This window comes from Polistes dominula, unplaced genomic scaffold (assembly GCF_049000335.1).
Source record: "Polistes dominula isolate Pdom_NZ unplaced genomic scaffold, Pdom_raw_medaka contig_15, whole genome shotgun sequence".
Classification (NCBI taxonomy): Eukaryota; Metazoa; Arthropoda; class Insecta; order Hymenoptera; family Vespidae; genus Polistes; species Polistes dominula.
In genome coordinates, this window is record NW_028300915.1 from 8,818,118 (window position 1) to 8,832,133 (window position 14,016).

The 14,016-nt window shown below is 33.5% G+C and overlaps 2 protein-coding genes across 5 annotated transcripts in view; one reads left to right on the top strand and one right to left on the bottom strand.

The window, feature by feature from the left end:
- Positions 1-14,016, top strand: part of nudC (nuclear distribution C, dynein complex regulator) — an 84,886-nt gene that overhangs the window by 16,441 nt on the left and 54,429 nt on the right. The window lies entirely within an intron of this gene.
- LOC107069595 (uncharacterized) overlaps positions 1-14,016 on the bottom strand; it is a 61,194-nt gene that overhangs the window by 14,454 nt on the left and 32,724 nt on the right. The window contains exon 1 of one of the 4 annotated variants that reach the window (XM_089170174.1): positions 4,181-5,683. The exons of 2 other annotated variants lie outside the window; for them this stretch is intronic. In XM_089170174.1, the coding sequence (XP_089026300.1) occupies positions 4,181-4,339 (159 nt within the window). In that variant the 5' untranslated portion in view covers positions 4,340-5,683. Of the gene's footprint in view, positions 1-4,180; positions 5,684-14,016 lie in introns of those variants that run through there. One more of the 4 variants, XM_015327043.2, reaches the window with a different exon arrangement.

Below are 14,016 nucleotides of genomic sequence, written 5' to 3' on the forward strand. Positions count from 1 at the left end.
ACAATTATTACATATTCTATATATTTCCTAATTATTAATTATAATATTTGCGAAATAAAGAATTTAATACTAATTTTTCAATAAAATAGAAACATTTTTAATTAGAAAAGATATGACACGTTTTGTAAAAGAAAAACTATAGACATGAATATTATCGCATCGATAATAAAGATTATAAATATAGATCAAATTTCAACGGACCTTCCCTGTTTTTTAGAATTTTGTTCTCATGAAAGGGATCCGACCTTGGGGTGTAGGTAGCTGAAAAAAACTAACATTTTCAAAACTCTATCCATCAAGATAGAATGTCGAATTCGATAGCCATAAATAGAAACAAAAATTGTAGAATGTTTGTCGACAGAAAGATACGCCGTCCTAACCTAAGTAAATATGAGTATATTACATACCTTGGGCGGTAAAGTAAGAAATGTCTCAGAGCACACGTAATTGTTGTCCGAGGCGAAGCCGAGGTCAATAAACATGTGCTCTGAGGCTTTCTTATTTATTGCCCATGGTGTGTATACTTTTTTCTGCTCGACGTAGGCGGAAAGCGGCAACTTCGTTTTGCACAGCGGGCGGAAAGTTGACACTTTCCACACGAAGTGGTGAAAAATATATTTCTTTTTTGAAACTCAGGTAGATGAATTTTTTCTTGCACACTTTTCACACTTCCTGTGAATTTGAGATATCTGTATTATTGGTCTACACACAAGTATTTTTTTTTTTTTAGCAACTAATACCTTAAGATACTGTAAAAAGAAGGGAACAATTGTTGTCGTATTTTTTTCTCTGAGTCGAGTTTTGAAATACAAGGAATTTAAAATCTATTATTCATTAGTTTTCATTGTTTTATTTTTTATAATTTATTTAAATTACAAAAAAAAATTTTTTGTTTAATTTGTTTTTTAATTTTTTTCAATTTTAATTTTTTTTCTATATTTCAGAAATAAGATACATTATTGTATTTTTACTGGAAATAAAATAAAAAAAATATGGCCTATTTTTTGGTCTTCCGTGTCCAGTTTCTTCTATTTTAAAATGCTTCTATTTTATTGAAAAATTAGTTTAAATTTCACAAGTACGTAAACATTATAATTAAAAAACGTCTTTAGATATTTATAAGAATATAAGAAAAATATTCTGCAGTGTTGTCTAATTCTTTTTCTCTAATGTATCTTGTAGTCATTTTTTTTGTTTGTAAAATATTGCAGATAATACAATTATTATACTCTATATATTTTATAATTATTCATTATAATATTTGCGATATAAAGAATTTAATATATTAATTTTTCAATAAAATAGAAACATTTTTAAATAGAAAAAGATGACACGTTTGGTAAAAAAACAGACCACGCACCTTCTTTCTTTATTTCGACCGTCGGTTCGTTTGTACATTATTCTTTTGTCGAATACCTACGTGCTTATCTCTGTTTTATCTTTTACCCTTCTATTGATCCTACCTACAAACAGATATAGAATCGAAATAATATGTGTCTACGTTTCGTAGTTTGCAGTCGCTCACAAACACACACGTATACAACCAGAAGCGATAACTACGAAGCATAGCATAAAGAGGAGAGCGAGAATACTGTCGGCTAAAAAACTGTATAGCTATATTCTGTCTCATTCTCTCGCAGGCTCAATCCTATATGTTTGTTTCTTTTTCTCTTCTTACATCCGTTTCGGCCCGTTTTCGTTATGCTGTTCCGTTACATTTTTTTCAAATCACCCCTACTCTAAAGAAGTTTTCACTTCAAAAAAAGATAAATCACGTAAGCGCCTTCCCCAATCTTTCCGCTATCTCTCCGGAGAAATTATCAAGATGATTAAATGTAAAGTTGCATATAAATAATGATTAAAGTCGATTTTAAATGAAGAGTTAAAAGAGTTCTCTTATGACATGGCTTTCAAGGAGATGCAAATATCTAAGGACACACTCAACACGCCTCTTTTAAATTACTCCCAGTTCATAAATTAATCTCAAGTGTGAGATATCGATCAAACGCGAGTTATCGCCAGGGGCAAGGAAAGACCCTCGAGGTTTATTATCTCGGATATTATTCCTACTGGCGAATTGTAAACGTTGAAACATAAAGAATTATGGAACTCGAACTGTGCACGAGACTAGTTACAAGTTATGTAGTAGTAGTAGTAGTAGTAGTAGTAGTAGTAGTAGTAGTAGTAGTAGTAGTAGTAGTAGTAGTAGGTGTTTGGTCACCGCCTTTCTTTAAATACGCTTCGAGTAAGTAACTTTATAGTCTGGTGTAAGTCACGTCCACAACGTCTCGTAAATATCGAGTCCATTTTCGAATTTCAGAATGTCAAATATTTTTTGATAAATAGGTATATCAGAATTCGGGATTATTTTATGTCAATATTTTGAAGAACTTTTAGGTTCTGATTTATCATGCTATTCTTTATTCTCTTTTTTTATATTTTTTTTATCGCAATAATAATAATAAGCGTGGATAGATGATCTTTGATAAAAGATGCACGATTGTGCATAAAATATGTTAAACCAATTAAGTATATATCTTTATTTGTGTGTGGCAGAAGTAACGGTACCGTGCTTGCGTTTGCCACCGTTCCAATGAGAGAATGTTGCTGATCCAGGATGATTAATTAAGTTTCCTGATGTAGAAGTAGCTGTGGGGTGTACGCGTTAACCTCAACATTATCAATAATTATTTATGACATCAGAATAAAATAAGTATTTACGTTCTGCTTATCTAAAAATCCCGTATATTTTCGACCCTGACTTCTTAGCGTTGTTAAAAGATAAAAGTTCGTGGTGAAACAAAAAATGGCTACCGGTCGAAGAGAGAATTTCACTACAACACGTTCTCGCATACTTTCACAAATGTTAGCTCATGAGTTAATATTTGACACCGATGTAACGTATTACGTTACTTTTAAACGTAAATTTTTTTTTTATTTCAATCTCTTTCTCACTTCTTTTTCATCTCCAAGTTTTTATCTCAACAATCGACTAACTGGATTCGGTTGGAATCTCGTTTTTGTGTTACATAAAACTGCGCCAAGTGTCAGGTTCATCGAGTATTCACAGCGAGTGAGGCTATAGCGTAACGGATACTCGCATGCCCATGAACTTAAAAGAATATTTTTATCAAAATATAGAATTTGTTATAGATTATATTCAATCATTTATGCGTTACGCTTTTCCTCACGCGCGTTCTTACAACTCTTAAACATTTAGATTATTTTTGAATATAAGATAATCAAAAGAAGAAAATAATTTATCTTTAATGAAATAGATAATCATTGAGCTAACAAATTCTCAGTTGTACTGCTCTCTCTTCTATTAAACGTTGTCCATAAAGAAATAATTTTATTACAGATTAAGTAAAGTCATCTAACTTTCATTGTTCATTCGTCTAGAGTTCTAACGTTGCTTATACTGGACATTGCAGAGGTATTATCGCTTGTGTAATAATCTCTCTATCATACGCACACGTTTTATTTTCCTTCTATTTGTCCGAGTTTAGATCGTTTATGAACACTTCCCGATTAATTTTTTCAATCGTCGAGAGTCTGACATCAACTATAGTGAAAAGAACGAAATAGAAAGCCGAGTTAGGACTGAGGAAGTAAAAAGAGTTGTTAATTTTTATAAGAGGGGAATTACGAGGAAGAGAAGATTCACGATATTTCCGCGATGCATTACTGATTCAAGATCTTGATACTATCAGTTAAAAGAAGGTGAAGAAAAAGAAGTGACGAATGTGACGAGATATGGTAGTTGTTGGAGAATCGACTAATAAATACTGAGTGAGAAGATTCAAATACACTACCTGAATAACTCGAATCGTATTAGTCATAAAACAAAATGTTTCATACTAAACGTTATTTCAAAAGATAACATAATTCCATATGAATATTTCTTTTTTTCTTACCTCAATTTTAGTTCCGTCTTTTTAAGTATTATTTACATAGAAAATAAAAATATAAAATGTAACTAAAAACGTTACACGTGCATAATGTAGGATTATGCCATTTTTGAAACCAAATAAGTACCGTATGACACATTATTTTCTATCACCGACAGCAATCGAGTTATTCAGATGACCTGTTTGTTTTTTTTTTTTAGTTTTTCATTCGATTTATAAAAATTCATACATATGTTTTGTAGAAGAACACGATTGTGCTCTAAACTTACATGTCTAACAACATCCTTGTGGCCATCATTAGATGCATCTTCGACGTTGATTTGAATCCTTGACATGTGGTGCGGTGTCGATTCCTCGTGAAAGCAACTGGACAGAGAACTCTCCTGTTCGTTATTAGTAAAGGTTGATGATTCTTCCATCTTCATCATTCGTTGAGTTTTTGATTAATTTAATAGTATTTATATTTAGAAGCTACTCTCTCTTCCAAGTTGCACTCTCCAGATTTTTTTATATTTTTTATTTTCTTTTTATAATTACTCACGGATTCCACAAGAAACCCCACTCGATCACCCCCGAAAAAAATTCACGCCTATTCTGTGATGAAATATTCTCTCTCTTTTTCTTTTTTCTTTTTTTTAGAAAACCTAATTGCGTCCTAAGCCTAAAAACCTTCTCAAGAATCAAGAAACTTTGACCTCGTATTAGAGCGAGTAGATATCTCAGATCTACACAACACACCACGTCCTTTCTCTCCCTCGAATAAGAGCTGAGAGCAGGACGAACGAGTGTCCTATTCCTTTCTCGGGGGTACTTGAGTTTCTATGTAAAGTATATTAACAGGTCGAATTTTCCTTTTCGATTATTTCGAACAAAATCGTTCACGGATTCACGTGATTAAAATAATAGAAGTTTAAGGGTTGATCCCATTGTTCGATCACGTGCGAATCTTTTTTCTTTTATATATATTTACAAATAGATATTCATGTGTATGTGTATATAAATATAGATATATATATTTGTATGTATATGTGTGCGTGTTGTGTATGTGTATGTGTGAGTTCCGCACGCCGTTTCGTGATCGTCTCTCTCGCACGCGTGCGACTAGAGCCGCCTTCGTATCTGGCCTTTGGACTGGCTGGCAGGAGACCACAAGATCGGTTTTATACCTTCGTATCTCCCACTCTATACACGTTGGTCTCGCTTCGCGAGCTCGCGAGCAGGCACGTCGATCCTGCACACGGGCAGTTCCACCACGGCCGAGAGGATCGATTTTTTTTTCTTCCTCTTTCCCCTCCTCTTCCACGCATACTCGCACGCGAGACAACATATAAGATAGAATAAGACCCATTGTGATTATGTCCAAGTATATTATACGCTCGGCTCTAAACGCAAGGACGATCGACTGGAGGAGAATAAGAGGGAGAGAGAGAGAGAGAGAGAGGTGGGTATGAGGGGAAGAAGGGTCTCCTGTAGTGCCCTAGCTCTCCCAGTTCACTCGACAACCGATACTCGATCATTTTTCCACTTTTCAATTTTTTTTTCTTCTCTGCTATATTTTTTTCTTTTTCTCTCTTTTTCTATCTCTCTCTCTTTCTATTCCTTATTACTTACTACCTACTTACCTACTCGTTTATAAGTAGATAACGAGGCCTTACCACCTGTTACCTCTGATTTTACTAAGTGTTTATTTCATAGGATTGTCTAACACTCAACACGCTCGAATTAGATCTTTGGTAGTTAGAGTTTTCAACTAGACACACGTAATTTTATCATTATCATTTTATCTGAGTCATACAAATTAGTTTTAAATTAGAGAAAATGGAAGTTGTCTTAACTTTTTTATCGATATTATTAATGATGATTATTCGTTCTCCGAGATGTCTGGATTTTTGTGTGTTTTCTCTTTTTATTTAATTTAGTTTATTATTTTTGCGGACGAATTCAAACGAATGAGATCATCGTGTTTATATACTTTCGGTTTTTATTTATTTCTTTCAACGTCGGATATTTTGTTTTTTGTTGTTAATTATATCGCATTCCAAGAGAATATGTGATTTCGTTTCGTGCTAGTTTGTTATCTATATTGTAAAATTTTTCATTTTCCGTTCTCTCTCTTCCATCTGCACCCTCCCCCTTCCTAGGCCCCTTATTCTTAAATTCGCACGATTATTCTCTTATCTTTTCTGCCTGCTACCGGATTTATGTCACTGTATTAAAGAAAGAAAAAAACTAGCACTTTTATATCTCCGACTACTCCCCGTATGAGATTTTATTTTAATTTCTTCTTTGCGTACACCGATCGCCATGGCTCGCTTGTCTCATCTTTCTGCGGCTCGTATATCGGCCGTGTCTGGACAGCAACCTCGAGCGAGTTCTTTGCTTCTCTACTACGTGGATTATAAGAGTTCTCCTGGATTACCAAAACGAGGAAAGAGCTATTGTATCCTTCTTGCTGAAAACCTGTTCTTTCTTTATTTTGTATTTTTTTTTTTTTTAGTTTATTTTCTTCTTTTTTCTTTTGTTTTTTGTTTAATGCAAACATGCGTAGGTAATTCTCATTTAAGATAAGGAACAAGACAAATTCTGTTATTTATTTTAAAGATTTTTTTTTGTCTCGACTTTTCTTACTTCGTTTCGAATGAAAAAAGTTAAATTTATTTCTTTTCTTTGGAACATTTGACCGAGGTTCTGTCATAATCGTTTGGAACTACACCAATGTGTCTAATAACATGAAAACTGATGGTCGAGCGAGCATTGTCTATATTTCATAATTCTTGGTGCAACTAGGAGGTATTCGCGTGGGAGGATAGAGATTCCCGTGCAGGTAATTTCGTAGCAATCGTATAACAGTCTAATATCCCGTTACGCCAGAATTCATGACGTGAAATCCAGGTAATGATAGAACGCTGTCGTGGATCTTATATAGGTACTGTTTGGTCAGGATAATACTATTTTACATTTACCAAATCATGTTAATATTTAAAATAGATATACCCCGACATTAGTCGAATAACACGTTTGTTCATATTTTAAAAGTGAACATCTTTAAAGATATATGTATATTATTTCGTAGAAATAATTTAAATATCTAAGAAGTAACATGATTCATGATCTATGTTACATTTGGTTATAAGAAAAGTTCACGAATTTCGTGTTTTCGATTTTTCCTACGTCATTTCTTATAAGATTACATATTTCTTACGCCACTAAACGCAAGGTTGCTCGACAAAGCATTCCCGTTCTCTTCCTTGACCAATACTTTCGTAACCTTGAAATTTTCGACGTAGTGTAATGTCCGGGGAAGTCAATAACGAGCAACCAATTACCTAGGATACACCCTTAAAATCATTAGCTCGTTTCTCGGAAAGAAGAAATCGATGCGTCATGCTGTAATTCACACCGACAGGTATAGCAGCAAAAAGGGGAGATCTTAGGTTCAATCTCTCTCTCTCCCTCTCTCTCTCTCTCTTTCTTTTTTTCTGAGTCAGCAACGATCTTTTCCGATCTTTTTGATGCCGAGGACACGGAAGACGTAAGCAAGCTCGTTAAAAGTTGACTATTCCTTCAGGCATCGTTCCTTTTATCAACTACGATAACGAGATGGAGAATAAGAAGAGGGAATTATATATTCCGATCAGGAGGTAAACCATGTTCTCTTAGAAATCTCTCTATTTCGGGCAAGGACTTGAGAATAGCTTCCGTCCTGTTAAGAGTCAAGTCGTCATCGTTTGCGTTTGCGTTTGCTTTTGCTTTTGCATTTGCGTTTGCTTCTGCGTTTGCGTTTACGTTTACGTTTGCATTTGCGTTTACATTTGAGTTTGTGTTAAATACCGCCTCTGAGCAGAGCACTTCTCAGTCTAAAGAACACTTACTACTACTTCTCGCGAGGTCGCGAATCTCGCGAAACGATCTCGATTGCTAACACTACGTTAAGTGCTTCTTTCTTTTTCTCTCACACTCTTCTCTTTCTGTTCACCTCCGTTTCTTCTTGTCTTACCAACCTCCAGTTTCCTCCAAGCCAAGAAATTACGTGGTTTCTTTCGAAGGCACACCGATCTTTTCGCACGTAGACTCTCAACGTTTTTTCGCGAAATTCGTACTTTTGAACGCTATATCTACCCACCCTCCCATCTTCTTATTATTTTTCTTTTTTTACTGCTACGAAATCGACCTTCGTACACGAGCCCGAAATTCCACGAAATTCATGACGAATTCTTGACCATTTCAAAATCTATTGACGCATACATCGATTTTACGCAATAAAAAATACGAGTGGTATCATTCGGTATACTCTTCAATCGAAGTTAGAAATCAATGGATCGATCGATCGATTGATCCTTCGATCGGATACTTTTTGCATATTTCTTCCTTGAGTATACTTGCTAGGACAATTACGAACGACTTATTGTGTGTGAGAGAAAATATATTATGTATATCGTGAAGGAATGGACGATCGCGTGACAAATTTCATTGAACGAGTGAACGAGTAGGGATAATCAATCGATTGGCTCCTTGTATCCTCTTATTGGATTCAAATTTAAATTAAAAAATTATACGGGACGTCTAGAAAATAATAATCCTTTATATTCAAGTCTACACGTTTTTTTTGTTTGTTTTTTTTTCTTTATTTTTTTTATTCATTAACGCGAGAAGAAAAATTTGGTTCCTAAGAAAACACTGAAACATTGTGAAAACTAATTAAAATTCTTCATCTTTTCTTGATCAACAACATCGAATGACTAGCTTGAATGTCCTTATAGAATGCAAATGAAGATAATTTCATTTCAAGTGCATTGTTCGGATCATGATATTCTTTAAAAAAATATATATATTATGAAAATTTAATAAACAGGTTGTTATATGGTTTTATCTTAAGGAATTTTGATGAAAAGAATTTCTTAGTTTTTGAAATATCGTTTTATAAACCTAAAACTATTCTCAAAAAAAAATTCTCCAATACAAGTAACCTTTTTTGAACAAAAAAAAATTTTTTTATATCTAAATTTTATTCAAACATAAAAAAGTATATGCCCGTAGGGCACATGCTTTAATATTATAATATAGGACTTGGATTTGAAATTAAAATTATTTTTTTTTGTATTTTTTTAAATACATTCATTAGTCATAACGACTATTCTAATCTACATAAAAACAAAACATTGGTCAAAGAATTTCAAGCTGTTAGGCGGAAGTCGAAAAGTTAGAGATCCAGATTTTTTTTAAGATCTTTTGACTTGCGTCGTCATTGTCTTTCTTATTCTCTCTCTTTCTTTCTTGATCTTTCGGCACTCTCTATTTAGTCTCTTTCGATCGAGCAAGGTCAAAACTTTCGACAGCTTCCTGATCCATGTCGCTCTATACGTGCTTCGCTTACGTACTTGCATGAGTGCGTGCGTGCGTGCAAGTAAGCACACGTTGCTAATAAAACAGATAGAGAGAGGGGGAGAAAAAAAGAGAGAAGAAAAAGTCGAACGTTCAATGGTAATATCAATCGTTTCCGATCGCGAGCAAGGTTAAAAGGGATTGGTTCTTATAGTATTCCTTTCAATCTCTCTCTCTCTCTCTCTCTCTCTCTCTCTGTTTCTCTCTGTTTCTCTCTGTTTTCTCATTATCTATGTTACTTCTCTTTCTTTAAAGCGAGGAAAAAAAGGAAAGAGAAAGAGAATGTTTTTGTCCTTTCTTCCTCTTATTCGTCTTCATCTACTTCGAAATTTATTTCGTTAACAGCCCATCGGGTGGCCGTGCAAACCTTCGCTCTGTTAAAATTAATTACTCGTCTATCTACCTGTTTCTCACCTTCGAACATCCTGTCGGTGATCGAGTTTGGCAATTGTTCAAAGTCGCAAGGTGATAATAAGAGAATCCTGCCTTTTCATTTCATTTATTCTCGAATTTTGAACGTTGTCGATTATTCAAAACACATGTTGATTTACTGTGGGAGTTTCTAGGAAATTGTTTGCATTGATCCTTCATTTGACATACTCTGAAGAATTAGAATCGTGCAAATGTTGGATGATTAGATTTTCTGTGTGCGTATATTTGTGTGTGTAAATCTATATATATCATTCTATCAACTTTACTAAACATTGAAGAGAAAAAGAAAGAGAGAGAGAGAGAGACGGATAAAGGATGACTAGACATGTTCGTTCGGTCCATCCTGAACTCGCCTTGCTCGTAGAGGGATTATGCAGATAGTGACCCAACGAAGATGCACGTTGCAGAGCTCAGGGACGAGAGTGGCTCTTTGCATATTCATGATTCTCCTATCGGACGTTCATTGTAGTATCGTTGTACCAAAGATCTTAACCAATGATACATCCTCTTGGTCAGAAGTTTAAAATCAACGGTCGAATATCTTTACGTTTATTTTAATTCTACTAAAAAATGATGTAGAATAAATGATGAATTTTGTATTTAATATGTGAATGTAATATAATATTATTATAAATAATATATATGTATCTTATATATTTCAAAAAAATGTGTATATATGTATATAAGAATTTACATTATAACTGATATTTAAATTACATATGAATTTAACGAAATAAATGATAGCTTCAAATTATGAAACTTTCCCTATTCTCGTCATAGAAGATGATCTTTCATGATGAAATCTAAATGGGTGGGGTAACTGAAATGTCTTTCGGTCGATAAGGTGAATTCGAGACATTTAAACTAATAACTAAATATTCCTGGGAAGTTAAAAATTATAGGATGAAAGAAAAGGTGATTGCATTGAAAGGTCCGAGATGTTATAATTCTGAGTGTACAAGATCAGAATTATAATTAGTAAACGGATATCCTTGTGCTCGACGTAAGCTGCCATTGAAATAATCCTGAATAATAATTTTAAATTATATTTAGATCGCACGAATATATATATATCATTTTTCAACCTAGATAACTTTGTGACAGCAAATGTTGCATTCGTCGCACGTTGACATAATTTACAAACTTTCAAACATTCAAGTCATATTATTTATTCGTCTTATTAAATTAGGTTTCTTGAAATCATTCATCCTGACACGTTTACTGAAATATTATGAACGGTAGGAGTAATCATTAAAAAAGATCCTTGATATAAATTACAAAATTAACATAATTTGCGAAATAGAAAACACTTAACTTCAACTATTTTTTCGTTCTTAACAGTTCTTATTAAATTGGTTATCTTGAAATCTTAGATCCTGACACGTTTCAATAATGTATCAAAAATCGTAGACGTAACCCGGAAAAATATTTATCAATCTTACAATGAATAGATCGATAGGTGGATCGTTTGGGTTTGATTCGTTTGCAAGCCTTGGTTAACTAAATGAAGTTTTTTCTACATAAATCCCATGATATAAGTAATTCAATAGGTGTTTGTTATGTTGTTAGGATTATGTAGATGTAGTGGAGATTCCAGTTGAATCGATCGACTTAGGCAGATCCCGCCTTTGCATAAAGTCCATTTTGAGACGTGAATGCGTTCTCTATGGTGTTGAATATCTATGTTCGAGAATGTCTTCGTGCGGGAAGCAGAACCGGACCCCGAACCCGGATACGGTTCCCTCAGTCTCGTACATTACGTTATTGCAACGTTGTTACTGATTCGATCAACCGTTTATCTAATCGACCCAGAACCGTATATCCGTGCCCGTGAACTCGAGACACTCGATGTATGTAAAATTAACTATGTAGTAAGTGTCCCTTTAAATCATACATTGTTACGCTCATTTGATTTTGGTTTGGAAACTAATGTATAGCGTTTAGAATTAAATAAATTTATAAATAAATACATTAGTATACTTTTAATACATACTTAATGAGTTTAACTTGAAAGCTTTATTTGTAACTAGTGAATTTAATTCTTTTATTGATTGTAGTTCAGTGAATACGCATAAAAATGCTCAAGAAATATGCCAAAGTATGCAAAACATATACATCATACAAAATTTACAATTATATTAAAATTCATGGTCTATTAGTATTGATTTATGATGTATAGTTTATTCCTGCTAATCTTTGGAAAGTCATATAAACAAAAATTAATAAAAGAAATATAATCAACTTTCATAAAGGAAAATGAGCCAGTTTAGTTTAACGGTGGATTTCGCAGAGGACCGTACGTTAAATTATTCTTATTAGTTGGCATTAGGAACTCGAAAGTTCATTGCCGCAAATATCAAATCTCGCCATTGTTCCCGTCCCTGAGCGCGATTCTTCCATTCGCGGTCTTCATATTCTATTTCTTTCAGATCCCTTCTAATATTATCCTCCCATCTACGTCTCGGTCTACCTAGTGGTGTTTTCCCGTTCAGTATACCAACAAATATTTTATGCGCCGTTCGATCCTCCCTCATGCGCACCACGTGACCGGCCCATCTTAATCGGCGTGATTTTACTACGTTAACGTCGAATTTATACTTCATAATATTCATTTTCTTTGATTAGTTATCAATCATTTAAGGTATATTACAAACTCTAATGTATTCATATCTTAAATTGTTTAAACTAAAATATATTTTTAAAATTTTCACGTAACTTTCTCAAATTATTTCACGAATTATTATTTAGATATTTTACATTTTATTAGTATAATTTGTAACAAATATTTTTTTGCATGTATCCTAGAATTTAGGTGAATATTTAATTTTTTCTTTACGATTAAGGGATTCATAAAATATTTTTACACTTATATGAAAAACTTTTGGTTAGTAGTGTATGCATGTATTTACCGTTCTCACCATTTCACCTTATCGAAACTTAAAAAATTGTTTATCTCCTAGTTTCCTGCGTTAATTGAAGTAAGGTCTGAAATTTCATAACGATTAGAGAAATCGTTACATCTAGGATAAATGTTTATTAGTTTTATCCGCCTAACTAACGGTATCTAAGTATATTCAAAAGATTTTAATCTTTTAATCAACCTCTCGATCTGTCGATCAATTTCCATGAACAGGGCGATTATCTGTACTTAATTTTAGCGTACGTGTATGTCTTTCTATTCTTAAAAGATAGATAACGTTATTTTCCAGAAACCGTCGACGGTTTATAATGACGTAACGCGCGTAACACCCAATTAACGGATTCGCAAGGTAAGTTGGTAATTAACATCCCGGACTTTGAAGCGAGTGAATCATGCTCGTCAAATTGTTCTTCACGTCGATCTTTTTCTCAACAAATTATACCGAGTAGACGTTTCAATTTCAATTTTATAGTGAAAAAGAAAGGAGGAAGAACATGTAGAAAACTTCCAACTTTGCACCTGTAATTATATAGTTTTCTTTCTACATACATTGACTACGGAAATTGCATCTTGACAAATGGTGATAATCTTATTTTAACATTCGTTGAACGATTATATCATAACTCTCTTTTAAATATCTTACGTGTTTGTTATTGTACACGTGTGTGTTCGTAAATTATTGTTAAAACGAATGTCATCGTAAGAATAATTTTTATTTGGAAATCAATAACATAAAGAAAATCGTTACGTTTTTCACAGGGAGAAAACTCTTTCAGTAACTGGCTGCCGTAATCGTTTCTGTTTCACTTTTTATCTTTTGCCGCGCTATCGAAATGTTGCCATAATTTCTCGACACCGGATTGCCGTGAATGCATTCTCATTCTTCTCTCTATCTTTCTTTCTTTTTCTCTCTCTCTCTTTCTATGAGATATACTTTCACAGTTAAAATACTAGCACGAGAAATGTCGAGCACCTACGCCAACGGTGTAGGTTCCTTATCCGGGCCTAGAAATATCTATACTCATACATACACATACATGTATTTATCTCGACAGCTATATTACCTATTATTTTCTTTTTTGATTTTTCCTTTCATAAATTTCATTTTCTTTACAATTATGTATCTTTTGATATTGTATGTATTTAACTTCAAGAAACGGTACTCGCACGTTAACTACCGCTTTTTGAAGAAACACGTGCTAAAGTGGTACGGATGTTTCTCCTTTATCTGAATAGAACAACGAGATAAGCGATACTTGCAACAATATTTTTACCATAGACATCCGGATAAATAGGAAAATTCCAAATGACAAAAATAACAAGTATCGGTTTGCTTGTGGAAAATAATTGTTTAAATCTGCATTACAAATT